This window comes from Nesoenas mayeri (assembly GCF_963082525.1).
Source record: "Nesoenas mayeri genome assembly, chromosome: 15".
NCBI classification, from domain to species: domain Eukaryota; kingdom Metazoa; phylum Chordata; class Aves; order Columbiformes; family Columbidae; genus Nesoenas; species Nesoenas mayeri.
Genome location: NC_137559.1, coordinates 7,742,315 through 7,766,706, shown reverse-complemented (window position 1 = coordinate 7,766,706; position 24,392 = coordinate 7,742,315). Strand labels below are relative to the sequence as shown.

At 37.1% G+C, this 24,392-nt stretch overlaps 1 protein-coding gene across 1 annotated transcript in view; it reads right to left on the bottom strand.

The window, feature by feature from the left end:
- Nucleotides 1-24,392, bottom strand: part of DNAH3 (dynein axonemal heavy chain 3) — a gene marked incomplete at both ends in the record, with an annotated part of 55,815 nt that overhangs the window by 25,448 nt on the left and 5,975 nt on the right. The window contains 25 exons of the mRNA XM_080354245.1: nucleotides 292-468; nucleotides 1,580-1,693; nucleotides 1,972-2,080; nucleotides 3,391-3,589; nucleotides 3,958-4,072; nucleotides 5,930-6,040; nucleotides 6,349-6,441; nucleotides 7,335-7,536; nucleotides 8,237-8,373; nucleotides 9,536-9,715; nucleotides 11,073-11,189; nucleotides 11,733-11,847; nucleotides 12,274-12,365; nucleotides 12,677-12,888; nucleotides 13,168-13,312; nucleotides 14,935-15,088; nucleotides 15,643-15,766; nucleotides 17,074-17,258; nucleotides 18,657-18,835; nucleotides 19,418-19,523; nucleotides 19,678-19,814; nucleotides 20,210-20,389; nucleotides 20,884-21,079; nucleotides 21,780-21,905; nucleotides 22,867-23,062. Of these exons, the coding sequence (XP_080210371.1) occupies nucleotides 292-468; nucleotides 1,580-1,693; nucleotides 1,972-2,080; nucleotides 3,391-3,589; nucleotides 3,958-4,072; nucleotides 5,930-6,040; nucleotides 6,349-6,441; nucleotides 7,335-7,536; nucleotides 8,237-8,373; nucleotides 9,536-9,715; nucleotides 11,073-11,189; nucleotides 11,733-11,847; nucleotides 12,274-12,365; nucleotides 12,677-12,888; nucleotides 13,168-13,312; nucleotides 14,935-15,088; nucleotides 15,643-15,766; nucleotides 17,074-17,258; nucleotides 18,657-18,835; nucleotides 19,418-19,523; nucleotides 19,678-19,814; nucleotides 20,210-20,389; nucleotides 20,884-21,079; nucleotides 21,780-21,905; nucleotides 22,867-23,062 (3,701 nt within the window). The remainder of the gene's footprint in view (nucleotides 1-291; nucleotides 469-1,579; nucleotides 1,694-1,971; nucleotides 2,081-3,390; nucleotides 3,590-3,957; nucleotides 4,073-5,929; nucleotides 6,041-6,348; nucleotides 6,442-7,334; nucleotides 7,537-8,236; nucleotides 8,374-9,535; nucleotides 9,716-11,072; nucleotides 11,190-11,732; nucleotides 11,848-12,273; nucleotides 12,366-12,676; nucleotides 12,889-13,167; nucleotides 13,313-14,934; nucleotides 15,089-15,642; nucleotides 15,767-17,073; nucleotides 17,259-18,656; nucleotides 18,836-19,417; nucleotides 19,524-19,677; nucleotides 19,815-20,209; nucleotides 20,390-20,883; nucleotides 21,080-21,779; nucleotides 21,906-22,866; nucleotides 23,063-24,392) is intronic.

The window sequence follows — 24,392 nt, the reverse complement described above, 5'->3', positions numbered from 1 at the left end:
ATAAATTTAAATTGGTATTTGGATCAGCAAGCCATTGTAAACTTGGAGAATTTCCACTTAGAGAGAGCACTGTCAAAGCTGTGAACCGGTATTGGTATGATTAGACTGAGATCTTTCATCTGTGCATTTTGTACAATCCTAAACACTTATTAAGGCTTAGCAAAAAGCACAGCAGAATACACTTGAATGGGTTACGATGTATTATTTGATTGCTGCCTTCCTCTCCTTACTGCAATAGAACAGAAGTTGCAGATTCTGAATTTCTACAAGAAATCAGAGTTCCAGATTTACCTTCAGATTATCGGGCAGTTCTGCCCGTCCAGCATAGCCAGGATTCATGGTGATAAACACAGCACATGTAGGATTAAGAGAGATCTCTGTCCCTTCAAAGATGAATGTTTTGAGTTTGCGAATAATAGCTTGCTGGATGCTAAGTATTTGCTGGGCAACTACAGATAATACTTCAACCTAATAGAGACAGAACAGATCGGAAAACATAAAACACTTGGAAATAATATACAATGTTCTTGTTTATATATTTTGATGGCTATATTTGCATTCTTCCAGGTGAAAATTACCCTATATCTGACAACTGAGGCTAAATATTAGCTGTCTGTTGAAGAGATCCTCTGAAAGCCAGTGCTACCGTTCCCTACTTAAACCACGTAGACAAATCAATGGAGGCTTCTAAAAGCCTCCAAAGGGAAATCGCTGCCTGAATGTAGTCAGCTAAATTAGGTGGACAGGAACTCCCTCTGGAGGCCTCCAGAAGCACTTTCCTTTCACCTCAGATAAAGGATTTACACTCTTCAGAAAGACTGGTTCACTCAATGCCTCAAATTAAGGGTAAATGTAAAGAATGCGTAAGTCAGCCTTGGTGCTTTGAAGTATCACCCTAATGGAATACTGGAAAATGAGAATGCTAACACTTGAATTCATTATAAAAGAAGTTACAGCAGACAAATGAAGAAATTAAGGTGTTAGCGATATTAAAACATACAAAATAGATCTTAATGGAATTTCCACATTTACTTAAATGTAACTCCATCGAAATAGTAATAAAACTTACCCAAAGTCAGTGACCAAATTAAAAAAAAAAAATCAGAGTAAGACCAAGGATGAGATTAGATGTGTCTGGTTACACAGCTAGTTAACTAGTCGCTAAGTTAGTGACACTCAGGTAGCCATCACAGGTACCCCTCCACTGGGATTTGTCTGCCTTGTGCTGAACAGAGAGAAATGCAGTCCCACAGCTGCAGCTTGATTTCTCAAGGACAAGAGAAGGACAGTTCTTTCCCAACAAATGAGTGTCACATACAAAAGAGGAAATTGCACAGGAACAATTTTTTCAGCTAAAATAAGCCAGAACACAAGACTTGGGCAACACAGCCCAGGTGAGCACATGCTCCTACAGCAGGCAGCTGAGTGCCTATTTCTGTGTCAGTGATTATCAAAACAAAGAGGCTATTCCACCAATACGAGTAGAAAATTGGCAATAAGGCTGTCATGTCTAAGTCTAAAAGATCTTGTGTCTTAAATTAAAGCGTTATCCTTTTATTTGTCGGAGTTAAAATGTTACCTCAATTCTATTGAACTCGTCAAAGCAGGCCCATGCACCAGATTGTGCCAGTCCCTTGAAGAACTTGCCCATTGCCTTGTAATTGAGACCATCGGAGCAATTAAAGACCACACACTACAACAGAAACACAGAGAACATCTCTCAGGATTAACACAAAGTCCACTATAAAATTCTTAGCATCTAAAATAGGAAGTGATTATTATTGCTAATTTCGGATTACAACACTAGGATGCCATATAGACACAGTCATAAATGTGTGCTTCGTAGCAGCTGTTTCTGTGAATAAAGAATAGGTACAGAACAAGCAGTACTCGCTTAAAAATGGCATTTCAAGAAATATCTACATATGCAAACATAAACAATGCAAAGAAAAAGAGTTTGTATTTTGGTACCTGTTTGGCTAGTGCTTTTGCTAGATCTTTTGTTGTTTCTGTTTTGCCAGTCCCAGCAGGTCCTTCTGGAGCACCACCAAGATTTAATTTCAAGGCACCCATTAATGTCCTACATAAAAAAGAACACCGGCATTTGAAATAGTAATCTTTAATAGAACACTGTTTCTAAAGGGATGGATAAGTATTTTCCTATACAGGTTCTCCTGGAAACTATTTACTTGTTCCCTAGTGACTTTGCAGCCTGCCCTAAAAAAAAAACCAGCATTGTCTCGTAACTCACCCACTTGGTTGGCAAGGAACGTCAAGGTTTTTCATTACATGCATCCACCCTGTATATTCTCAATTACACAAGCAAATTCACAGTGCCAAGTGGCACTCCTCATGACAAGAACTTCAAGCTGGATTTCTAAATGAAGTCGATCTTTAGGAACAGCTGAGAAAGCATAAAGGTTGTTTAATAAACCTGGGACTCACATTGCTCTCCAGGTGATTTTCATACAAAAAATAAGATCCCTGCTAATACCAGAGTGATCTGATTATTTTACAAAAGCCTCATTTAAAGGCTTTGCAACCAAAAGCAGTTGTTAAATCCTGCTGAACAGTCTGCTTGATCTTTGCTTGCAGTCAAATTGTATCTGGTACAGCTGATTGCATAGTGTTAGTTTAGATTAAGCTAATGTTAACCCCAGTTTATAGGTGATGCACCAGCCACTTTCAATGCTCCTGTGAATGTCAGAGGATGAAGCATTTGTCAGCATAGGTATTAACATAAGCACTTACTACAAGTGTCTCCTACACAATGGTGAGTTCACAGCTCAGTGTTGAAGTAAAACCTTTACATTCTCACCATGTATTTGCCTGGAGATACTATAAAGAAAACACAAAACACTTAAAACCCTAGACCTAAAATTACCCGCTGAGATGACTCGTGTCTCCAGGGCTCACAAGAAGTGAAATACCAAATGACCTTGAATGTCTCACCCTTGGGGACTGAAGTATTTCCATTTCAACCTCTTGCAAGCAAGCAGTGGAACAAGAAGCTAACTGCAGTCAAACATCTGTGAAGGGCTCCATAATTACCTCATTTATTTCACAGGCAGGCATACCCTACCTGTACATCTTATTTCAAAGAAATGAATTGAGCAGTGCTACTGTAGAGTTCTTTACAGTTCCACGAGCTACCAACTTTTTTCAGAAGCACATTCTTGAATACTACAGAGAATGTTACTCTACTGGTGTAGAAACCTATACATAGTAAATATTTTACCAAATTTTGGGGAGATATATAAAATTTGCCTCCAAAACCTACAGGAAAATCTTAGCTGCTGAGCTTCCCGCTATTATTAACTATACCAAATGAAAATAAATATAGATCAAACTAAAAAATGAAACCGTTATTCATAGACAACATGGCTTTACCTATAACATCGATCTGTTAGTGGGGTTATAACCAGACGTAGAGAATTGCCCAGATACTCATAACCATATTTGGCTTCTGTTGTAATCATTCGTACTATTACATCGTTCTCTTCCCAGTAGTATCTCAGCTGAGAAATCCACTGGAAGTCATTCAGATCTGTGATTTTGTCTTCAACCAATTTTGCAACCACATCACGAGCTGCAGAGTGAGAGACAGACCATTTGAAAAATCTAAACACTTGTACTGTGTTAGCTTACTTAAAATAATATATAAGTTAGCATTTAGAGTAGTCATCTGGCTCTCATGTTAGAAAGGAATCTGCATCTGTTTTGCATTGGGAACCAAGCTTAATTTGATCTAGATTCCAGTGCCTGTTCTAAGTAGATGGAAGATAGTTGTGCAGGACTGAGCAATCTCCATTTACCCAAAGACACTGTGCAGTAACTCTGTAAAGGTTATTTAAAGTTAGAGAAAGCATTTTAGCTGCCTCTTTCAAATAGTTCACCCCACTAATGACAGCAGTGGTGCCCCAGATGTAACAAGAGCACCAGCAACTGCACATTTACCATGTACATCGATGACAGTTAGAGCTCCAAGTGTCAGCCGGGCGCCACTGGACAGCTTTCCTCTCACCAACTCAACAATCTCCCCAATTTGTAGGTTACTCTTCTCCAAGAAATCCTGTCATGGAAACAGAACATAGGCATTACCGTAATGCTGTAGTTAGCAGTTGCTGAGCTGCCATGAGTGCAGTCACTGAAGACAGCCCTGCCAACAAAATATAATAATGGAAGTCTTGGCATTACACAGTCATTTTAAATTCTCTTTCATTTTATTATACTATGAACACTTCAAAAAGCTTTATGGCCTCAAAATAGTGTAAGCAGAAGTCTTGTCTTTCCTCCTAACAGAAATGACAAAATTCTACAATAGGAGATGAGCAGATTCTCTCTGTTGGGTAGATTTTTGATTCTGTAAATTAGTAGTAAATTGTAAATTAATAACATTAATAGAAATCTAGGATTCTACTAACTTTACTACAAACACTTCAAATTATTTTCTCATTATTAAATGAGAAAGTTGAATGAAATGAAAGATTATGTTTTTAGTAATGACCTAGACAACAGGACAGAGTGTGCTCTCAGCAGGTCTGCAGATGATGGAAAACTGGGAGGAGTGGTTGACAGACCACTCTGAAGCACCGCCCTTCAGAGGAACATCAATAGACTGGACAAACGGGCAGACAGGGACCTGGGGAAGTTCAACAAAGGGGAAAGTGCTGTATCTGGGAAGGAATAACCTCATGTGCCAGTACATGCAGGTAGCCAACCTGCTGGAAAGCAGCTCTGCAGAACGGGACCTGGATGCTGATGGACACCAGGTGGAACAGAAGCCATCAATGTGCCTTTGAGGCAAAGAAGAGCAACAGCAGCCTTGGCTGCATGAGAAGGCACGTTACCAGCCAGTCAATCTGTCCCTCTGGTCAGCACTGCTGACACCACATCAAGAATGCTGTGTCAGCTGTCAGCTCCCCACAGAAGACAGGCACAGATGTACTGAAGTAAATCCATTAGCAACCTGGTCTAGTTGGCCCTATTTTAAACAGGAGTTGGACTACATGATGTCAATGGTCCCTTATATTCAGTGATTCACTGCTCTGTGATTTCTTCTCATTTTTCTTAATGTATGGATTGTTCAGGATATTTTATTTGAAAGCAATAAATATTTTCAGTTCTGCATATGTGGGATAAGATCATCAACAACACAGGCAAGTTAAACCTAAGATATTCAGTAAGAATACAGAAACAAAAAGCTAATACTAAAATGTACTATTTGGTGCAACTTTTATTAAAACTTCAGTTTCCACATTTAAAAAGCAGTCCAAACACTGTTGACTGAATTAATCCCCAAATAAATCCTCATCCACCTAGCTCAATTAGGATCAGATAAAAGCCTACTGAATTAATCAGAAATTATTTCCATTACTTGAGCATGCACTTGATCAGCCTCAATGAAGTGATACTTAAAACCGTTGTGATGATGACAGAGGCACTACAAACACATAAGAAAAGTCTCTTGTATGAAATAACAAACTTGGCTGCCACACCTTTATCACCAGAAGAACCAAGAAATAAGCAGACAAATAACTGTGCCATTCTAGAAGGAGATATTTCTGTCTGCATGTTTCCCCAGGGCTTCACATGTAAAGACAGGACTTAGAAATAAAAATACATAGTGTTTAACAACAGTCTATCACTTTTTTTTTTTTGGTACTTTTATTTGCACCAGTATCTCTTGTTAAAAAAAAACCCCAAAAAGAAATACCATTTCCTTCAGTGGGACTTCTTGTATTACACATCAAATAAATGAGAACAGGCCCCTGCTAAGGGGCGAGAAAAAAGGAAACAGAAAATACAGCATACTGCATGAGGAATTTGTAATATGTTGTTAACCAAGGATCTTCTTTGCTAGAAGGAGCTTTTTATTAATTAATCAGAGTTTAGTGTTGAGAAATAGAAAGGTAGAAGAAAATCTTACTTGTAAAGTGCCTTGCCTTATAGCTTCAGACACTTCTTCTGTCCAGTAAATGGATGAAACGCAAATAACCACTTGTCCAGGCCACTGAAGTACCCACATTTTTCGAGGAACCTTAAACAAAAAGATTCATTCCAGACACAGAAAGTCATAAAACCAGATTAGATTATGGCACTGAAAACAATTACTTTCCCCAAATGTATTTTGTCTTGTGCTGTAAATAAATGAGAATCGAGATGGAAAGCTTTGATACTGTCTTCTTCAAGAAATTCAGAGTTAAAACTCCAGACTGGTACCACTGAACAAAGAGAGACGGATTCCACTCAGCTTTAAAAATGTTTCCCTGGTTAAGAATTTGAGCAACCTGTTCACATACAGTTGCTTGTGAAATCTATGTTATACTATAATTCACGAATAATTACCTCGATATATCCTTTTATGCCATCTTTAATAACTTGTCTTACACTGGCCAGCATCATTGCCTCTACTTGTGAAAGCCATTTTTCTACCATACCCTTCAAAAAAAGAAAAACAGTTACTAGTCAATACACATTTCCTGATTATATTCCTCTTAAAGGGCAAATTATTTGAAATGTGTTAGGCTTAAATACACTTTCTTCGGATCCGGGTATAGCATATAGGGAGGAAGAAAGGTTGAAATTTCCCAGATTCCGACAGGCAATACTGCAGTATAACACTGTCTGAAGGCAGATAAGCTAGCTCTAAAGACAATCCAGCTGAAGAAACAGCTGGATATGTTTCATATAAGCATAAACAAAAAAAGCAGATCACAGCTTGCATGGTCAGTTAAACTTGGTCATTTTAATCCAGGGTGTGTTTTGTTCTGGAGGCGTTAGGGAAAACACTGTAACTCATAACATGCCCCACCTTTCATCTCTTTTTGGTTACCACACAGCAATTTAGCTCCATACCTTCACGTTGAGAACAACAGAATAAGCTGGAACTGAGATACTTTTCAAAACTTATAATGCTATTTCTGCTCAGACCCCTTTTGAACTAATGCTCTGATTCTTCACTGTCACCATTTCCCTCATTCCTCTCTGTCTCAGCCATGCTGTGCAATATTATATATATAGGTATACAGAAAGCTAGGTTTATATCTATCAATCTAGCTAGCTAGCTATAGCTATCTATCTTTCTATCTCTCTCATCCATGTATCTATCTGATCTTAAAAATAGCAGGTATGTAAAGCTGCAGAAAAGTGCCTAAGGGAATTAACCCTAAAATTGGTATGTCTTATTCCTTTTTGTAGGAAATCCTTTCTGTTCTAGAATACTAGTCTGCACTCTCACTTCCTAAACACCTGTCATGATCTGATCCTCATTCCTCCAAAAAATACACTTTAGGCAAAGTATTAATGTAATATCATATAGCTTAAAAAATTACTTTTGCATTTGCTGGATAGATTTTATCTGTGAAAGGAACAATTTCTTTCTCTGAACTGATCATGCCTACGATCTCCAGATTTTCTGTGAACTCCAGTTTAGCAATTCCTTCAAAACACTTCTTTAAATGCGGTTGTACTCGAAGGGGATCCTTTGTTTCAGAAAGTATTTCAAGCAGCTCGTCATTAGACAGGAAAAAGAATCTGTCAGAAAAAAATACAATTAATGAATATGCACTTTCCAATTAGGAAAATAATCATTAATAATCCATTAATGCAAGATAAATGGAATTGGTTTTATGGTTGCTTAGGAGTCAAGTATAACAGAGGGGAAATTATTACCTCAAATTTTGTTTCTTAAGCAATTTTTAACATTATAAGACTCATCACACCTGTTTTTTCAGAATTTCAATATGACCATCATTTTATGCAGAGGAAGAAAGAAGAGCTCTCTGTCTCACACAGGAAAGACAAGATGTATCTATGCAGCTAATAGGTACCTTATGAAAACACAGAATCTTGTTCCTCATAATCTTATGTAACTCCTATATATCACACACCTCTGCACAACTAAAGTGGACAGGGCAGAGACGTAATTGCAAATCAGCCACGGGAGGTAGCAAGTTCCTTCAAAAATGCCCTGTATGTAATAATGTCTTTCTAATCATAAGTTTACACTGTGCTAGACAGATTTTGCCTCCCTGCCTCTGCCTGTCCCTGGCACTGCAAATTTAACTGGAGCAGAGGAAAATTAATGTCTAAAGAAATTAACAGGTTTTCATTTTTCTTGCATGGGACTGTGTCCCACATGTGTTTATAAAATGAGACTTTTTGGTTCAGTACAAATGGTTTGAAAGAGCTTATAGATTCTTGTCACTAACTTTGGCCTGTTTAATTAATTTACCTTGGGAAAAATAATCTTTTCTTCTCCAAGTAAGTATTCAACCCCTTTTGAACGTCTTCTAAGAGAGCATTTGCTTCTTGAAGTCTGTCTAACATCCCGGGTTGTTCAGTTGCTACAAGTATCTTTGTGTCTTTCTCCTTTATAAAAACAAATACACAGCAGAAAGTGCTAGAAGTTGCAATAGGTTTCTACATTAAAATTGTCATAATCAATCACACACATTGCAGGAGGCTAAAAGGCTATATATTAATTCTTCTCTGTAGTGTGCCCTCACGTTACTCAATATATATGCATTATTTGATGTTTTTTCCTTTCAGACTGTCAGTTTTACCAATTTGAACTTTACAGACAATAACGCAGCAAGGAAATGTCTACAGGAATTAAAATCTTTGGTGCTAGCTTCTGTGATTGGGCTTACTACATTTTTTTCCATCCACAAATAAGTTCTGTAAAACAGAGCCACAGTATATGACAATTCCTGCCATCTAGGTTGCATTTTTTCTTTCTGATAATGCCTCTCTTAATTTGAAAGGATACACCTGTTTCAGAACAGGCTTCATCATTCAGAGTCTGAGCTGTTAGACAGGTCTCAACTTCTGTTTAGTTACGCTGATTATTTCAACAGCTTTATCACACTCCTGTTGTTTTTGACAACCATCTCAGCTCACACTACCACTAAGTATCTGGCCTCTTACCCACCTCCTTAGTTACAGGAAACTCAACAGGATACTCAATTGCACTTACTATCCCCATTATCTTATCCTGATACACTATAATCTCAGTACGTATTCACCAAAGCTCTGACTAACCATTCCACTACATCTGAGAGTACAATCATATGCAAAAAAAACCCAAAAAAATCCATTTAGTTGCTCTAATAATGTGTATGCCTTAAAAACCTAACGCAAAATCTAACTGTATCCTGAAAAGACTTTGTACAGATTGTCAGTGAACTCTGAAGCAGATCCTGAAAGTTCAAATCATTCATATTTCTACCTAATTCTGATCATTTAACCAGGTAGAAAATTGAGAATTAGAATGTTACTTGTGCTCTAATTCATCCCGCAATATCCAGCTTTATAGTAGTCTCAAGGCGGTAACAATTTCATCTACCACGTTTACTCCATGACTAGATTTTGGTGGCATTTAGGAAAGGGTTTTCCACTCTGTGTTATACCTTCTTGTAACTTAAATACAAATATTAGCTCCAGAAAAGCTAGTATGTCTTCAATATAGTAATATTCATGTTAACAGATTTGTGTAAAAATAATACACAATTTATTAAATGCAAGCACTTACCACTTGTGCCATAATGTCCTTCCAGTATGCATCCACAACCCCAAACTTTCTGCCCTCTTCAGGCATTTGAGCTCTAATGTCTTCTGAACTAAAAATTGGTTCCAAATACAACCACGTTGCCTGACATTTTAAACAGCTATCTAGAATAGCTTGCATTAAACGCAGCTTATCTTCCCAAGCCTGTAATGAAAACATTTAATATTTAATTGAAATTTATTTTTAATAATTTAATAATACTATTTAAGAAATTATATAAATAACTAACTACACTGAGGAATCAAAGAGCATGAGTTGCTTGTCTTCAAAGCACAAAAGAAATAAACAAACAACAAAACACCACACACCAACAAAACAAACCCCAAACAAGCCACAAACAACTGAATGATTTTAAGAGAGGGAGAAACTTTGTTATTTAAAAACAAACACTAATAAACATATAAATATTTCTTATAAACAATACACATACTCATTCACTAGCACTTTCTACAGCAAGTTGTGACAGAATTGCCTAAGAAGTGCAGAAATGACTAGCATAACAATCCAGAATCTCTTCTTTTAATTGTACGTGTGTACTTTCTATCTTATAATCAATTAAAAGATAAAGGCTTTACCGGCTATTCAGCAGACCAAGTAAATGTCAGTGCACAGACCCTATATAAAGTGGGTTCAATCTCTGACCCCCCAAAAAAGCTACTTCATGCAACTCCAGCAGTACAAATTGGTTTTACAACTAGAGAGAGATTATTTTTGAATAAAGAATTTCAGATAGTGTTGCTTTTGTGACTTTAACAGTCTACAGCATCAGGGACATGCAAGAGAACGGACTGCAGGGAGTGAACACTGCTAGCCTTAATTGTTCATTACTCTGCAGAAGGTACGTGGACATTGTTAAGACAGCTGTGTATTAATTGTTCCCTTTCATTTCACCAGCTCTACTGGAAAGCAGAATTCAGCTTTACCTACGACTTGGCTAAAGTCCACAGGAAAGGACAGAATTTAGGTCTTGGCACTGCTTACAAATCATCACTATTAGGCCAGTGATATTAAATACTGATGGGAATGGAGTCCCTGCTTTCTGCATAATCTTCCTGTTAGAAATTCATCATCTTTAACAAAGATCACATCTTTACAAAATGGTAAGACAGCTAACAAAAAAGACTTAAAAACCCTTATGGGTTGTGTCAATACTAGAGGATTACAAATAAATTATCCCTCACAACTGACAGACCTATGTCTTTTCACACAACGCAGGAGGATTTGTTTAAATCAGCTGACCCATTCATAAGACATTCAACTAAAACCCCATGCTTATAATGACTAGATTAGCAATGCAATTACAATTTATTTAGCTGCAAAGCAAGCTTTGCATATGTTTGTCTGGAAACCATTAGTTCAAAGCACTTGAAGAAGAATACCAATGTGTGTTCACAGAAACAGTTAAAACTATGGAACTTTTCATAAGGCCTAAATACCTTAAAGCATCTGGGGAAAGCACATTATGAGACACACAAGCTCAGTCAAACCAGCTTTTCCTTACCCGGCATTCAGCTTCTATTGGTTTGATGAAGGGAGAGCCACACATTGTCTGAGTCTTAAGGATGTGATCATCCAGCAAAAGCTGGATGTCATCAATCGCTGACAGGATGTTAGTGCCCTGTAAACACATCATATTTTGATAAGGCAAATAGCCGTTGCTTTATTTCACCGCTCATAAACCTCACCCTCACTCAGCTTCCTGTTTGCCCTTCTCTGTCCTGGCTGAAGGTAAGAAAGTAGCAAGGCACTGAGAAAGCCTGCAATGTGCTTGAAGTCATGAAACAGTATCTCTGGAAGCCAGCCAGGGATGCTGGCAACTTCTGACTCCATCTTTTGGACTGCAAGCAATTTCTTATTTCTCCTGGACAAGTTAAAATTGCACTACTAACCAGCTTTCCATGCGACACCGCAGAAGTTCTCAGGCTTACAGATTTGCTAGGATGAGCATGTTGAGATCACAAGTTATCCAGATAATAAGGTTGAACTGTAAGGATATGTAGTAATGGAGACACTTTGCCAGGCTCCGGACTACTATACTACTTTCCATTATGCCACAACAAATCAGCAGGAATCTCCCTCTAGTATTTCTCAACTGGTATTCAGAATCAAAGTAATTATTTTCAACAATACATACATATATACTGATTTGGTGTTTACTCACAGTATCCCTGTATTTCACCAGACCTAACTGCACGTTGACCCACTCTGATTTCATTTTCTCTATTGATTTCTCCAAGGAATACTCCTTACTTGCAGCTGCTCCAATAGGTTCCAGCCTAAATTGAAATAAAACGTATCTTTGAAAACTCTTTGCAACATAACTGAAGAGTAAAAAAGCAGTTGTAGGTAGAGTTGCATATCAGACTACCTTTCATATGGATTTGTTAATATTGTCATAGACTTTTCTGTCAGGGCATATTTTTGCTATTTCAGGCTTGCCAAGTTAGAGGTATTAATTTGAAGATAAATACAGGTAGAAAAATCTGAATGTGCAAATTAAGTGGTTTACAAATATGACTGCTTTTTGGCGCCTTTGTGCTACAAGAACAACCAACAGTTCCACCCACAGTTTGACAAAATACAGCTGATTTTACAGCAAGGTCTGACAGCACAAAAAAACCCAACAAACTAATATTTGGTATCTGACAGATGAAATACAGTGATTGTCAAAAAGAAGAAAAAAGATAACAGAGTAAACTTACTGATCAATATATTTTGAGAGTCCAAATTCCAATATGGTTTTAAGAGCAGTAGTTTCATCAGGTCTGATCTCACATCCTACAATTTTACTAATCTGAAAGCAAAGTAAAAAATAATATCTATTATCAAGATGCATGTTTGTAACAGACTTCTCAAACAGCAAGAAAAAACTGCTAAAGTAGTATGAATGCAACCTCCCAATTTGCTTTTCAGCCATAAATCATTAATTCAAACAGGCTCCTACCTATACCTTAAAAATTTCAAAAATGGATCTGTCATGTAACAGGATAAAAGATCTTTTTATTGTGACATACAGAGCTACTGCTGTATTTCACAGTATGGAATCGATGGAGTAGTACATTGAACTGTCACAGATTCTGTGATAGAAAGCAGAGCTGAAAGTACCTGCTCCCAATGTCTCTCCTTCATCCCACGATTGCAGGCAATTGACATGACAGGAAGGTGCTGTTTAAATTTATCAATCCTAAATTTCATAGTTTCTGCTACACATCTAGGCCCAGGCAAATCTGGAAAACTCTTACTGAGCTTGTACATAATCCTCCACATATTTCCAACTTCTTCAGTAATTTCATCAGCTTTCAACTTCTGGATAGATCCTGAACACAATAATATGAATAAAGCACAGCAGGCAAATCAGCACAAGGAGACTGCCAGGGTGGTTTATTTACAGGTAGTTATAGTAATTCTCCTTTAAATGGAAATCTGTTGTGTTACAAAAAATAAAAATATCTTAATGCAAAATCCAAGTCAACAACTGTATTTCACACTGCTCTACAGCATTTATTCCTTCAAAATTATTTTCTCACAACTAATCAATCCTTTCAGTTTCTACTTAACTAACTGAAAATGAGACATTTCATTAAATGAAGTCTCACCATTCATCCATTCCTCAGATTTGGTATGGAATTCATATGCTGTTACCCAAAGTTGCTCAAAGGGTTGTTTGTTTGCCATTATAAGTTGCAGTAGAGGAAACTGAGTCTTCTGCCGCTGGAGTAAGTCCTCTTCTTTATTAATAGCCTTTAAAGAGAGGAAGAGAGAAAAAATAATCTTACTTCCATCAAATATTCCTACTGCTGTTTAAACTTTTAAATAGGTAATATTTAATACAACTTTTTTACATGTCATAAAGCCAGCCAGGTTTGTAGATTTATGCCTGTGGATTTTAGGTAAATAAGGTAACTATGTTCTTAAAAATTCCCCTAGTTATTTGTTGGCATCTTTTACTACTCAAATGATTTAAAAAAATTGTATTTACTTCAGAATCAGCTAACGCACCATGGCATTCAGTGAAACCAAGGCTCACAAGTTACCAACCCACTTTGAAACCTGCCTGCAAGCTCCTCAGTCACACAGACTCAGGGGAATTTTTTATACTCATTATTTTTTTTTATTACAGAATTATCTGGAAGCTCCAACCAAAATAGATATTAATTGCTGTGCTTATTCACAGCAAAATATCGTCTTTGTCCAAAAGACCTTACAGTATAAATCAACATGCAAAGAGAAACGCTGTCTGAAATGCAGACGCTGAATTCAACTTGAGTCCCAAGTCTGTGCTTTTACAATGCTAACAGACCTTTACAAAACTTTAATCATTCGATGTGAAATGCAGGGAGAGAAACTTAAATTATCCACATTCCAAGATAATTTTTAAATTCACGTATTCACTAACCTCACTGTCATGTCATTTAAATTCTGTGGATACACCCCTCATTGGGAATATCTCTTAAGAAACTTAATTACTTATTCTGATGTGCCTATAACATCATATCAGTGTAGTTAACTCACACTAATTAAACATACTAGATGCCTTTAAATCAGATTAAGATGTTGATATGTAGGAACAGCAATTTATCTAAATCCTAGACTAACTTAATTGGTTCAATTTTCTCTTTTGAGTGAGACTTAATTAAAATCTTGATCCTTGAGGCTCCATATATGGAGATATCTCATTGTCTCACTGTGATTTAGAAGATTAATTAAGCCTCATAATGCCTGTGAGATCACTCAAATGTAACCATTCTCATTTCCCAGCAGAGGCACAGCGAAGACAAACTATTCAGCCTAGAACCACACAGTACCCTGGATGGAGAGCCCAGAATAGAATCTAGGAATCCTGGTTGTCAGCTTCCCTCTAGCATCTGAAACATCCCTTTCTGTTTTAAACACATGCACAAGGCCTATAGACAACTTCTGGAAATGATACAAACAGTGGAAAAAACATTTGGTTTTATTCAGAGGACAAGCAAGGGGACTGAAAACACAGCTCCAGTAGCACAAACCATGTTGCAGAGAAAATGCCACCTCCCTAACATTCTGCTCCTGCCAACTCCGCCACGAGAATTCTGGGGTTTGTGGATAACATCCTGCTACTACTGACTGCTCGGAAACACCGAAATTCAGTATTTCAATTTTAAAAACTCCCTCAACTTTTTTCCACGAAAAGCATGCTCTTCAACTCAGCAGTAGTAACGCTTGCTGGTGCAACAAGATATTTGCCACATGTTTGTGAATTCGGAAACTTCAAAAGCCATCGTGACAATATATGGCCAGAACCCTGAAAAAAACAGGACAGGAACCGAACTTTTGCTCATCCAGCACGTTGCAACACACTCCATACTTCACTAATAAATACTAACCTCATATTCTGTTAGTGCATTCTCTAGATTCTTATTCAACTCTTTAAATTTCTCAGCATTGTTCTTCATTTCTTCTGTGCTAATGACATCCCGCTTTCTGTAGCTTTCTACTTCTCTGTTGTAACCTTCAAGAGTTTCCTCCAACTGAGAACACCTGAGGTGAAGATAGCCAAGGTAATGCCATGCTCTGTGTCATTCCTTACCAGGTCTCTATTATTTTGTTAATTATAACAAGCACTGTTAAATGAAATCTGGTCTCAGTACTAGTGTAAAGTAAATACAGATGCAGGTGAAAACCAATTAATCCGTTATATCAATACTACGCCGTTTACAGGATTAGAATTCAATATTCCTTTTCAAACGTCCCAATTGATTTAGTTCACTTACATTTGCTACCTTCAATACTTGGAGGAAATAAAGGAAGAGTAAAAACAGTATAACAAAATTATGTGTAATGCAAGATAAAATTATGAATATCACAGCAACATCCTTCATTCCTCCTTTCAGACCTATTTAAACATAGGAACATTCTAATCTGCCCTCATCAATGGTATTTTTCTGAACTCTCCATAACACTGTAAACCAGGTTTCTTCATTACTTTCTCAGCCTCTTTCCAAGTTTTCCTTCTTTGACATTATCTCCCTTTTACTGACAATGAGATTTATAATTTATAATATCCTGTGAAAGAAAACGTCTTAACACCATACCTTTCAAGCAAAATTGCCTCTAAATGACTCCTCCTGTCAGACAACAGATCTCTACAGTTATCAAATACTATCTCAATCTGATCAAGCCAATGGAGAACGGTGCTATTCAGGTTTATGTCATCATCTAAAAAAAAATATATACACATACACACATATATATATAGACACCTTTAAGAAAATATCTTTTAACCAGTGATTTAATAGAATGGCTGTTGTGAAGAGTAAGCTAAATAGCTAAAACTACATTTAGGAACAGGTTGTCTAAGAAGCTACATATTTCAAGCTGCTGGCTGAATTATCTTCACTGCAAAGAGAACTGTTCCCTAAAACAAGTTAGACTGACAGTAAAACTCCAAAATCAAGTTAAGAATGTGAAATTGTCTGAATTAGATCTTAGCTAGGCAGAGAAAATCAGTCAGAACAGCTATTACAGAATATCAATGCCATTCAACTACATGCACCTAAGGTGGATAATAGTAAGGTTTAAACCATTTTTAGTCCATAATGTGTAAATGCTGAATTATTCACAAAAGCTAGAACATAATAACTACAATGAGCAGACAACTCCATCTTCATATCTGTCTATTTGGTCAGTGCACATAGCTCATTACAGCTGACTGCAGGACATGTGCTTATAAACCCAAAGAAGACGTAATTATGAAATACTACTCATGCAAACACTCCAGTCCAAAATGTAGCAGAAAAATGTCCTGGCTTCCATAGGCATCCTAAATTTTTACCAGAAAGAAATTCTAATAAACATAGCATATCCTAGTTATTTCTATCACTGTCTATCTGAGAGTGTATTCTGCTGAAGGGAAAAGGGACATCCTGCCACTAAAATGGGTATGCAGTCATATAACTGCTCTTTGGTTTTATGTACGGCAAATAACATTCAGCATGTTTATGCTTTGAATAGAAATGCAAACTAAAGGTAACTTCTATAGATGTTTCTCTTGGAGAACAGCCTTTGTATTAGCCAGGAACAGCAAACCATCACAGCAAAACAGCAAGTGGCCTCCACTGATCTAATACTCAACTGCACAGATGCAAGTTCTCACACTTTCTAAAAGCTGTCATAGAGCCTTCGAGACGTGGCTTTTTAGATGGTTTTTCACTGAAGATTTTGTATTGAATAACATAGAAGTATAACACCATTTGGCCAGATTATACGACATTAATCTGATAATGTCCAAGACATTATCTGAAACACAGAAAAAAAACGCTGTCTGTGCTGTATGCCATTTCCCTAACCATTCCTTCCTTCATTGGTACATTTTGGCCTCTACTAAATTACTTTTATTTGCTTTCTGTCTCTTTTGGAGCTTTCCATTAGCATTCTAGAAGAGGCAACATCTATGCATGCAGACCCCAATATCTATATAAAAATATTTCATGTGAATACTTTTATATTCTGCAGTTGAGACATACAAGAAAGATCAGCATAGTTCATGAGGAATTCCAGTCTGCGTGCTGCTCCCACAACCTCCTTTCTCAGTTGAAGAACAGTAACTTCACTGGATTTCTTTAAGTATGCATCAAGTTCCACTAGTTCTTCAGTGTTCTGAGGCACCTCTCTCATTCTACATGCAATTGAATTATAGTCATTGCAAATTCTACAACAAAAAGAAAACAGACACATCACTGGGATCATAAGTGAAGAGAGATGCAAGATCTTGTCAATGAAGTTTGTCTTTTAAACAAGAATAAATTCATAAATTAATTATTCCGATTGAATACACACAGACAGGCATTTATAAAGGATGTCATTTTACTCTGTACAATCAGTTATGCTGTCCTACTCTGTTTACAAGAATTGATATATAATAGAATGATTGCTAAATTGGTTCCAAACTACAATTAACAGCATATTAATAATTTCCTTGCAGTAGGTATACAATTTCCTTTTCAAGTCCCAATCTGCTGCAGAAAAACTGTTTGAATGCATCAAGCAAGAGCTCACTTGATCCCCCCACAACAATAAAATCAAGTGTGTAGTATGAAACAAAGTTATAAAGAGAAAAAATATTAAACAACCAAGTTTATTTTACATTGCACGTGGGAACAGAAAATGCAGAAAGGAAAAAAATCCTGCTATTTTCCCTCTTCCCAGTGATACATTTTCTTGTTCCAGATTCTAGTTCGATACTACAAGTGTCTCTACAGACAGCAGGCATGCACAGAGCAACCATATCCAAAGGACAGGTTCATTGAGACCAACTCAAGCCTTCCAAATGCGAGGTGTTCAGCATGAGCTCTTGTCACAGCTCACTGATTGTCCAGATCCCCTCCACAGTAAGTGGAGGCAGAGAGGCCCCTCTAGACTGTGGGTCATCTCCACCTGGAGATGCTTTTTAGATAGGCAGGTTGAATCACTTCTTTACGATGACTGTCTCTCAGGTCACTGTGGAAGTATTCTTTATTTGGGGCTTTTTTGCTTGGGGATTTTTGGTGTTTGTAGGGGGCAGGTTTTTTTTTTATTCACATAACCTGGATTATCCCACTACATTGGAGCCAAATTGTATTTTCAAGGTCTTGTTTCTTTTTTCTTCCTTCTTAAATGAAAACAGGAACATTATTTCCCTGGGCAGGGGGGAGAGGTGGCAAAGGGGAAAAGTAAAACAAACAAACAAACCAAAAACAAACCCAAAACCAACAACAACAACAAACAAGAACAAGAGAAATGCAGAGCTGCACAGTACAGTCTTCATGCTGCTTTAGCTGGACACCAGCAGGGGAAGCAAGGATCTCAACCCAAATCCTAGTAGGTCAGCAAAGGAGGAAAGAAAAATGGTGTATTTCCAGTCTAATCTCTATGTACACCCTATACAGAATAAGTTAGATGTTTCTTACAAGTATTTCCGTTCCTGTTAATTTTAAATACCCACTTTGGTGTCCTTGTACATGTCTGGTCAGCACTAGAAAACCCAGTAATTAATAAAGTTATCTCACCAACAGATATGCAGCATCATTCTATACAGACAACCAGACCCATGCGTGTTAACAACATGTACCTTGTATTTAATGCTCTGTTTTCCATTACTGCAAATTCAGTCAATCTGTCTTTAAGATTTTGGGTCCGATTGCAGAGTTCCTCATTCAGCTGTAAAGCATCCAGACAGAACATGGCCAGAGGGACAGTGATATGCATGGAAGCAATCTCTCTTTTCAGTTTTGTCAAGCTGTCAATCTTCTACAAATGGAAAATAATAAATCTGTTATTTTTCCTTAAAGTCCATGGGTGAAAAACGCTGAACAACAACTAATTAGTCCCCATCCAGCAAATGGATAATATATTCCAAAGAGAATGAATGACTATTTTTCGTATTGGCAGAGCTCAGCTCCTATCCACAGATTCTAGGGCTGGAAGCTTTGTACAGTAACACTATACTAAGGAACACTACAAGTTGCCTAAAAAAATATTCAGCCAGAGGCTAACTTGGGAATGCAGAGAGAAAAGTAGAGAAAGCTGGCTAAGGACAAGAGAGTCGAAGGACCAGCAAGATGCAGATTCACCACATATTCTGGGCAGCCTTCCACTGGACTTCTAGTAGGACCCAACAAAACTCATAGGAGAGGGCTGTAACAAAATCTCCTTCTCCATTTGCCCAGCAGCCCTACAGTGAGGGGCTGTGTAAACTGAGATGGGTCCCCTAGTATCCCCAATGGTAAAACAAGTTATTTGAATGGGAGTTCTTTAGGCAGTATGTAAGGAAGTCAAGTGTGATGTGTTAGCTGCTGTATGAACATGTAGCAGCTGTCAGTCACATGTTACCTCTGCTAAAGCTTCTAAAGAAGGACCTTCTTTCAAGAAATCTGTGACATCTTGCTCAACGTCGTTGTTCAAAAGATTGCTGTATTTCCTGTACACATTTAAATACCTTAAACACAGAAGATCACAAAAACAAACATAAGATTTCAATGTGAAGATTCTCTATAATAAGAAACAAATCAACTCAAACTGTTTGCATCAAAAGGACAGTGTTATGAATCTGAGGGTTTGGACAGGTAATAAAGTTAGTAGCCAAAACTTACTTCTGTGGACCAACTATGTTGCTCTCAAAGACCTTTTCAAGTTTATTCACATACTCTGAAAACAATGATTCACGTAGTTTGACTGTACGGAGCGTGAGATCATCTCTTTTTAATTCTGGAAATAGAAGTCTTTCTACCTAAAGGGAACCATTACAAATACTGCAATAATACACACAACAGAGAAAATAAGGTATTCTATTACCCATTCACACACCACTTCAAAAAATGTATTATTTGGTAAAAAACCTGCAATGTGAAAAGGCTCTGATTCATAATTAACGCTTGGTTACACACATAGTTTGCTTGTGAAAACTATTTGAAAATCAAACCAGGGCTTTAACATAACTTGAAACTGAAAAATAATTATTCCTATGCTATCTTTTATAATCACAAAAGGTCACACAGTCCGTGATAAACAAACCTCATCTTTATCATATATTTGTCAAGTTTTCTGCCCTATTCGTAGTTTTTTATATCATAGACAGTTTTTATTCAGATTGAACTTTGAATGCAGCTATAATTTATTCCGTACCTTTGGAAGTTCCTCAGCACTGTGTAGGATCTCCCTGAAGCAACGACTGATTAAATCCCAACATTCTTTCAAAGATGGCTCAAAGACAATCTTGGGCTCTTCCACGTTGAGTTTGACTGTTAGTATCTGAGACACAAAGAACTTCATTTCTTGATATGGTTCTGTAAAATCATTTCCATCCTTAGGGAAAAGAATGAAGATTGTACACACCAAAGAAGTCAGCTATAATGATTTTTAGAAGACACAAACTCCCCCAGACCTCTTAAATACACAGCACCAATGGGACCTTTGTCACTGATCTTTAGTGAAAGCACTGATGCTCCAATACACAAGATTTTAAGGTGCCGACTCATAAATCAATCTATAGAAGTTGGAATTATGAAACTGGATTTAAGAGCAACTGCGTGATTCTCCCTGAAGTAACAGAAGTAAAGCAATGATTATTGTACAGAACAAAAGCTCTAAAAAAAAATATCCATAATGCCTATCAGAAATAAAATCTAGGACCAAATACAAGATCCCTTTTTTAAATTGCCTTATATGGTTAGTAAGAAGTGCCCTACCCCCAAATTGCCTTTATAGTAATGGAGTCCTAATCCATTACAACATCCATAATGTAGATGCTATGATGCTTTAAAAAACCAAACAAACAAACCCCACACCCCACACTATACCTTGTGGAACATAAAAAATGCAAGAAGATCTTCTAAGGAATTAACAACCATCTCACGCAACTGTAAGGACATTAGAGCTGCCACAGAATGAAAATAGCTTTCAACTTGCTGAGAGGAATCACGGTCAGTTTCAGGAGCATATTGAATCCACTTCCCTTTTTCATGAAGGAAAATGGATGCACAAGCTGGGACCCACCTACAATGAAATAATATGGAGACAAAAGCTTAAAAGCTTTTTTAAAAGCTTATTAGTCTTACTTTGCTCCTTGCAATGAAATCTAAGCTCAGAAGTTACCCAAAGAACGAGCAAAATTCAAAGGGCCAGCAGAGAATTGTTAACTAGGTGTCAAACAAAACTGTACCTACCAGGACTTAGAGGAAATCAGATTTTTTAAGCTAATGACTCTTTCTATAATGGGTCCCTACTATTAGTTTAAATGAATATACAAAATACTAGTGCAAATATTTAATTATTAGCATTAAATGGGAAGCTTGAGTCTGGAAGAGATCTCAGGTGGCAGAATGCAGGCTATTGCGTCATATAGTCTCTTTCTTAAATAAATCAGTTTCCACAATTGAAAAAGTTTGATTTTCTGTCACCATTTTTATAGATTTAGACTCCAATCCTCTCATGGTTAGAAACCTTCTAATTTCCAGTCTACACTTATTCACAGTCAGTTTATTCCCATTGCTCTTGTGCAAATGTTCCTGCAGTTTCAACAGTTCTTTCAGCACCTAGATGTTTATCCCTCTCTGCTATTTTCCCCTTTGGTTTGGCAGCCTTGTGCTCAGGACTAGTGTCATCTCAGTCTGAGATATGTTTTAAAAAAGAAGCTTCATGGAACTCAGACCCTCAGGTGCTCAATTTATCTGCTGTTACTACAGCTGGCACTGACTCGTTCTGAAGAATAGCGTGAGCTTCCACACAGTGTGTTCGAATGAGCTCCTCAAATTCAGCAGGCAATAGTGGCAGGTTCCCACAAAGTATTTCTTCAGTGCGAACAAACCTTAGATGACCATACCTATGGAAGTAAAACAAATAGTAGATATTTTATGGAATTTGGTTTAAAAATAATAAATAAATAAATACAGTCAGGAAGGTCTCGTGTATTTATAAACACTAACACTATCATTTCATTGATGCATACAGCTTCATTGCCAAGCTGTCCAACAAGTGCACTTCTAATGTGGGGTTTTTTTTGCTAATGGCAGACATAAAAGGCTTGACGAATTCCACTTTGTACTTATTATATTTAAAATTGTGTTAATTTTCTGCTAAAATGGACAGAATAATTTCTTGTTCCTTTCCTAGATTCAGTAGTGTATCCAGGTGTTAAAGAACACACAGAATGACACCTACTGCTTCTATTCCATATTAATTGTAATAGGTACCTATCCTGGCTACCCTGTGAGGAAAAAAAAAATCATCAGCATGGCATATATCACAGTCTGGAACACACAAGAGCTCAAGTTCCTACAAATGCAAAAACAGTTCTCAGGATGACTACCTACCATATTTAACTTCATAAGAAAACATATCTCAGTTTTCAAACGTCCCCAGAACAACTTCCAACTACAGACACTTGAAAGATAGTCGATTTTAAGAGTTAATTTTGTTAAGCACAGGAATCACGATAACAATTTGAAATCACTATTTATTTGAGCATTGAATCTTAACTTAGTGATAATATCTTTTAACAAAGGGGACGATCTTTTCATGTCCTGAAATTAACCATTCTTCACTGTGGACATGTAAAACACATCCATACTTTCATTCAGAGTCTGCAGGAAACAAGCATTTTATATTGAAATTCTTAAAGGCTCTCTGTTAGACAACAGAACAGATTTTGCCACTTTCTCTCTACTGGCTCCCCCAGAATCTCTGCAGCATATTTAGAGAAGTCAGCAGATGCACTCTCTAACCAAGCTACAAACTAAAAACATCCTCAATTTAATTAAGATCCTATGAATATGACATCTTACTCAGAATGCCAGAGCTGTTGCAAAGTGAGCATCAACGGATTCACTACGAATAGATTGCTTTCAATCCAGCTTTTCACTTCTTTGTAAGAGTTGTGCCATGGCACTGGTGCACGGACAACCCTCTGGGGAAAAGGGCGTGGGGTACTTCCAATAAACAGCCTCTCTCTCTCAGTTGGATCCATCAAGATGTAATCAACTAGAACAAATCATGTATATCATGATGAGACTGCATGTATCGTCAAAACCCACATATAAAACCACACTAACTCCATAGCTCAGGAAGTCATCGAATCTTGTACATCTAAAACTTACACAATGTCATATAGTTACTCACATGCTTTTAGGATGAAATACAGCACAAAAATCAAATTACCAATTTGGCCATAAAAGTATTTCAGAAAAAGACAACAAGAATTGGTCCTGGTTCTACAAATGAGAGGCAGGAGAAATGGCTTTTCATTCTGTCTTCCCAGTTGAAACTTATTATTGTGCTTTAATTCCACATCCATAAACCAGGCTTCTTAAACATTTATGAAATCTTATCAATCATCCGTTGCATCCAGGAAGGATATGGCATTCAAAGGGCTAATCTATGATCTGCTAAATGCCAAAACTCATGTGCTACCAGGTCTGACCAATGGCCCATTACATACGACATGAACAAAAACTGGGAAGCAGACTCACTACCCCTTATTGGCATTGGCATTTCCACAAAAAGGGATTGCAAACACTAAAATCGTGATATTGATACAAAGCAGATTAAAGGGTACTTAGAAAGATCTCAGACTATAGAAGGCAGAGCAAAAACTGTTCAATCTCTCCTTTTTATGCTGGCATAAATGAGGCCACAGCTACTTACTGGTCAACATATTTAAGAAAACTGAAAATTATTATTTTACACGTGGGAAACCCAAAAAATCTGTAAGACTACTGGAAAGCGATTTAAAAAAAATCTTACGTTCTACAGAACTGTCTCTTTCACATTCACTTTTGGATGGCCAGTACTGAATTTCAAGGATTATGACTTTTTTGTATTTATCTATATACGATGACCTTCTATTTGTTGAACATGAGCAGTGTAATCATGCACATCAATGTGTCATCTAATTTTCCTTAATCCTGTAATGTCTTAAATGAAATTCTCTGAACTTGTGACATGATCCCAGTGTAACATTCAACTTCGCTGGAGTTATGAGACGGATGACTGTGGCTGTTAATGGGTATCACTGACTTTCTGCAGAATAACAAGAAGCTAATCTGGGCAGCATCTGTTAAAACAGCCTAGTTTACCCTCTCCCCACAACAGGATCAAATATATTTCAACTGCTGTTGACACATCCTTGTCTATCATGCACTTCAAAGCACATGCATCAATGAATCAAAGCACATTCATCAATGAATAATTTGCTGCAGTGCTCACGATCTTTGTAGTCACAATATCGTTCTAATTTCTTATTTCTTTTGCTGCCACCATTTGATCTTTATAAATCTGATGAGAAGCTGCAGAATTATGCACTTTGAATGCA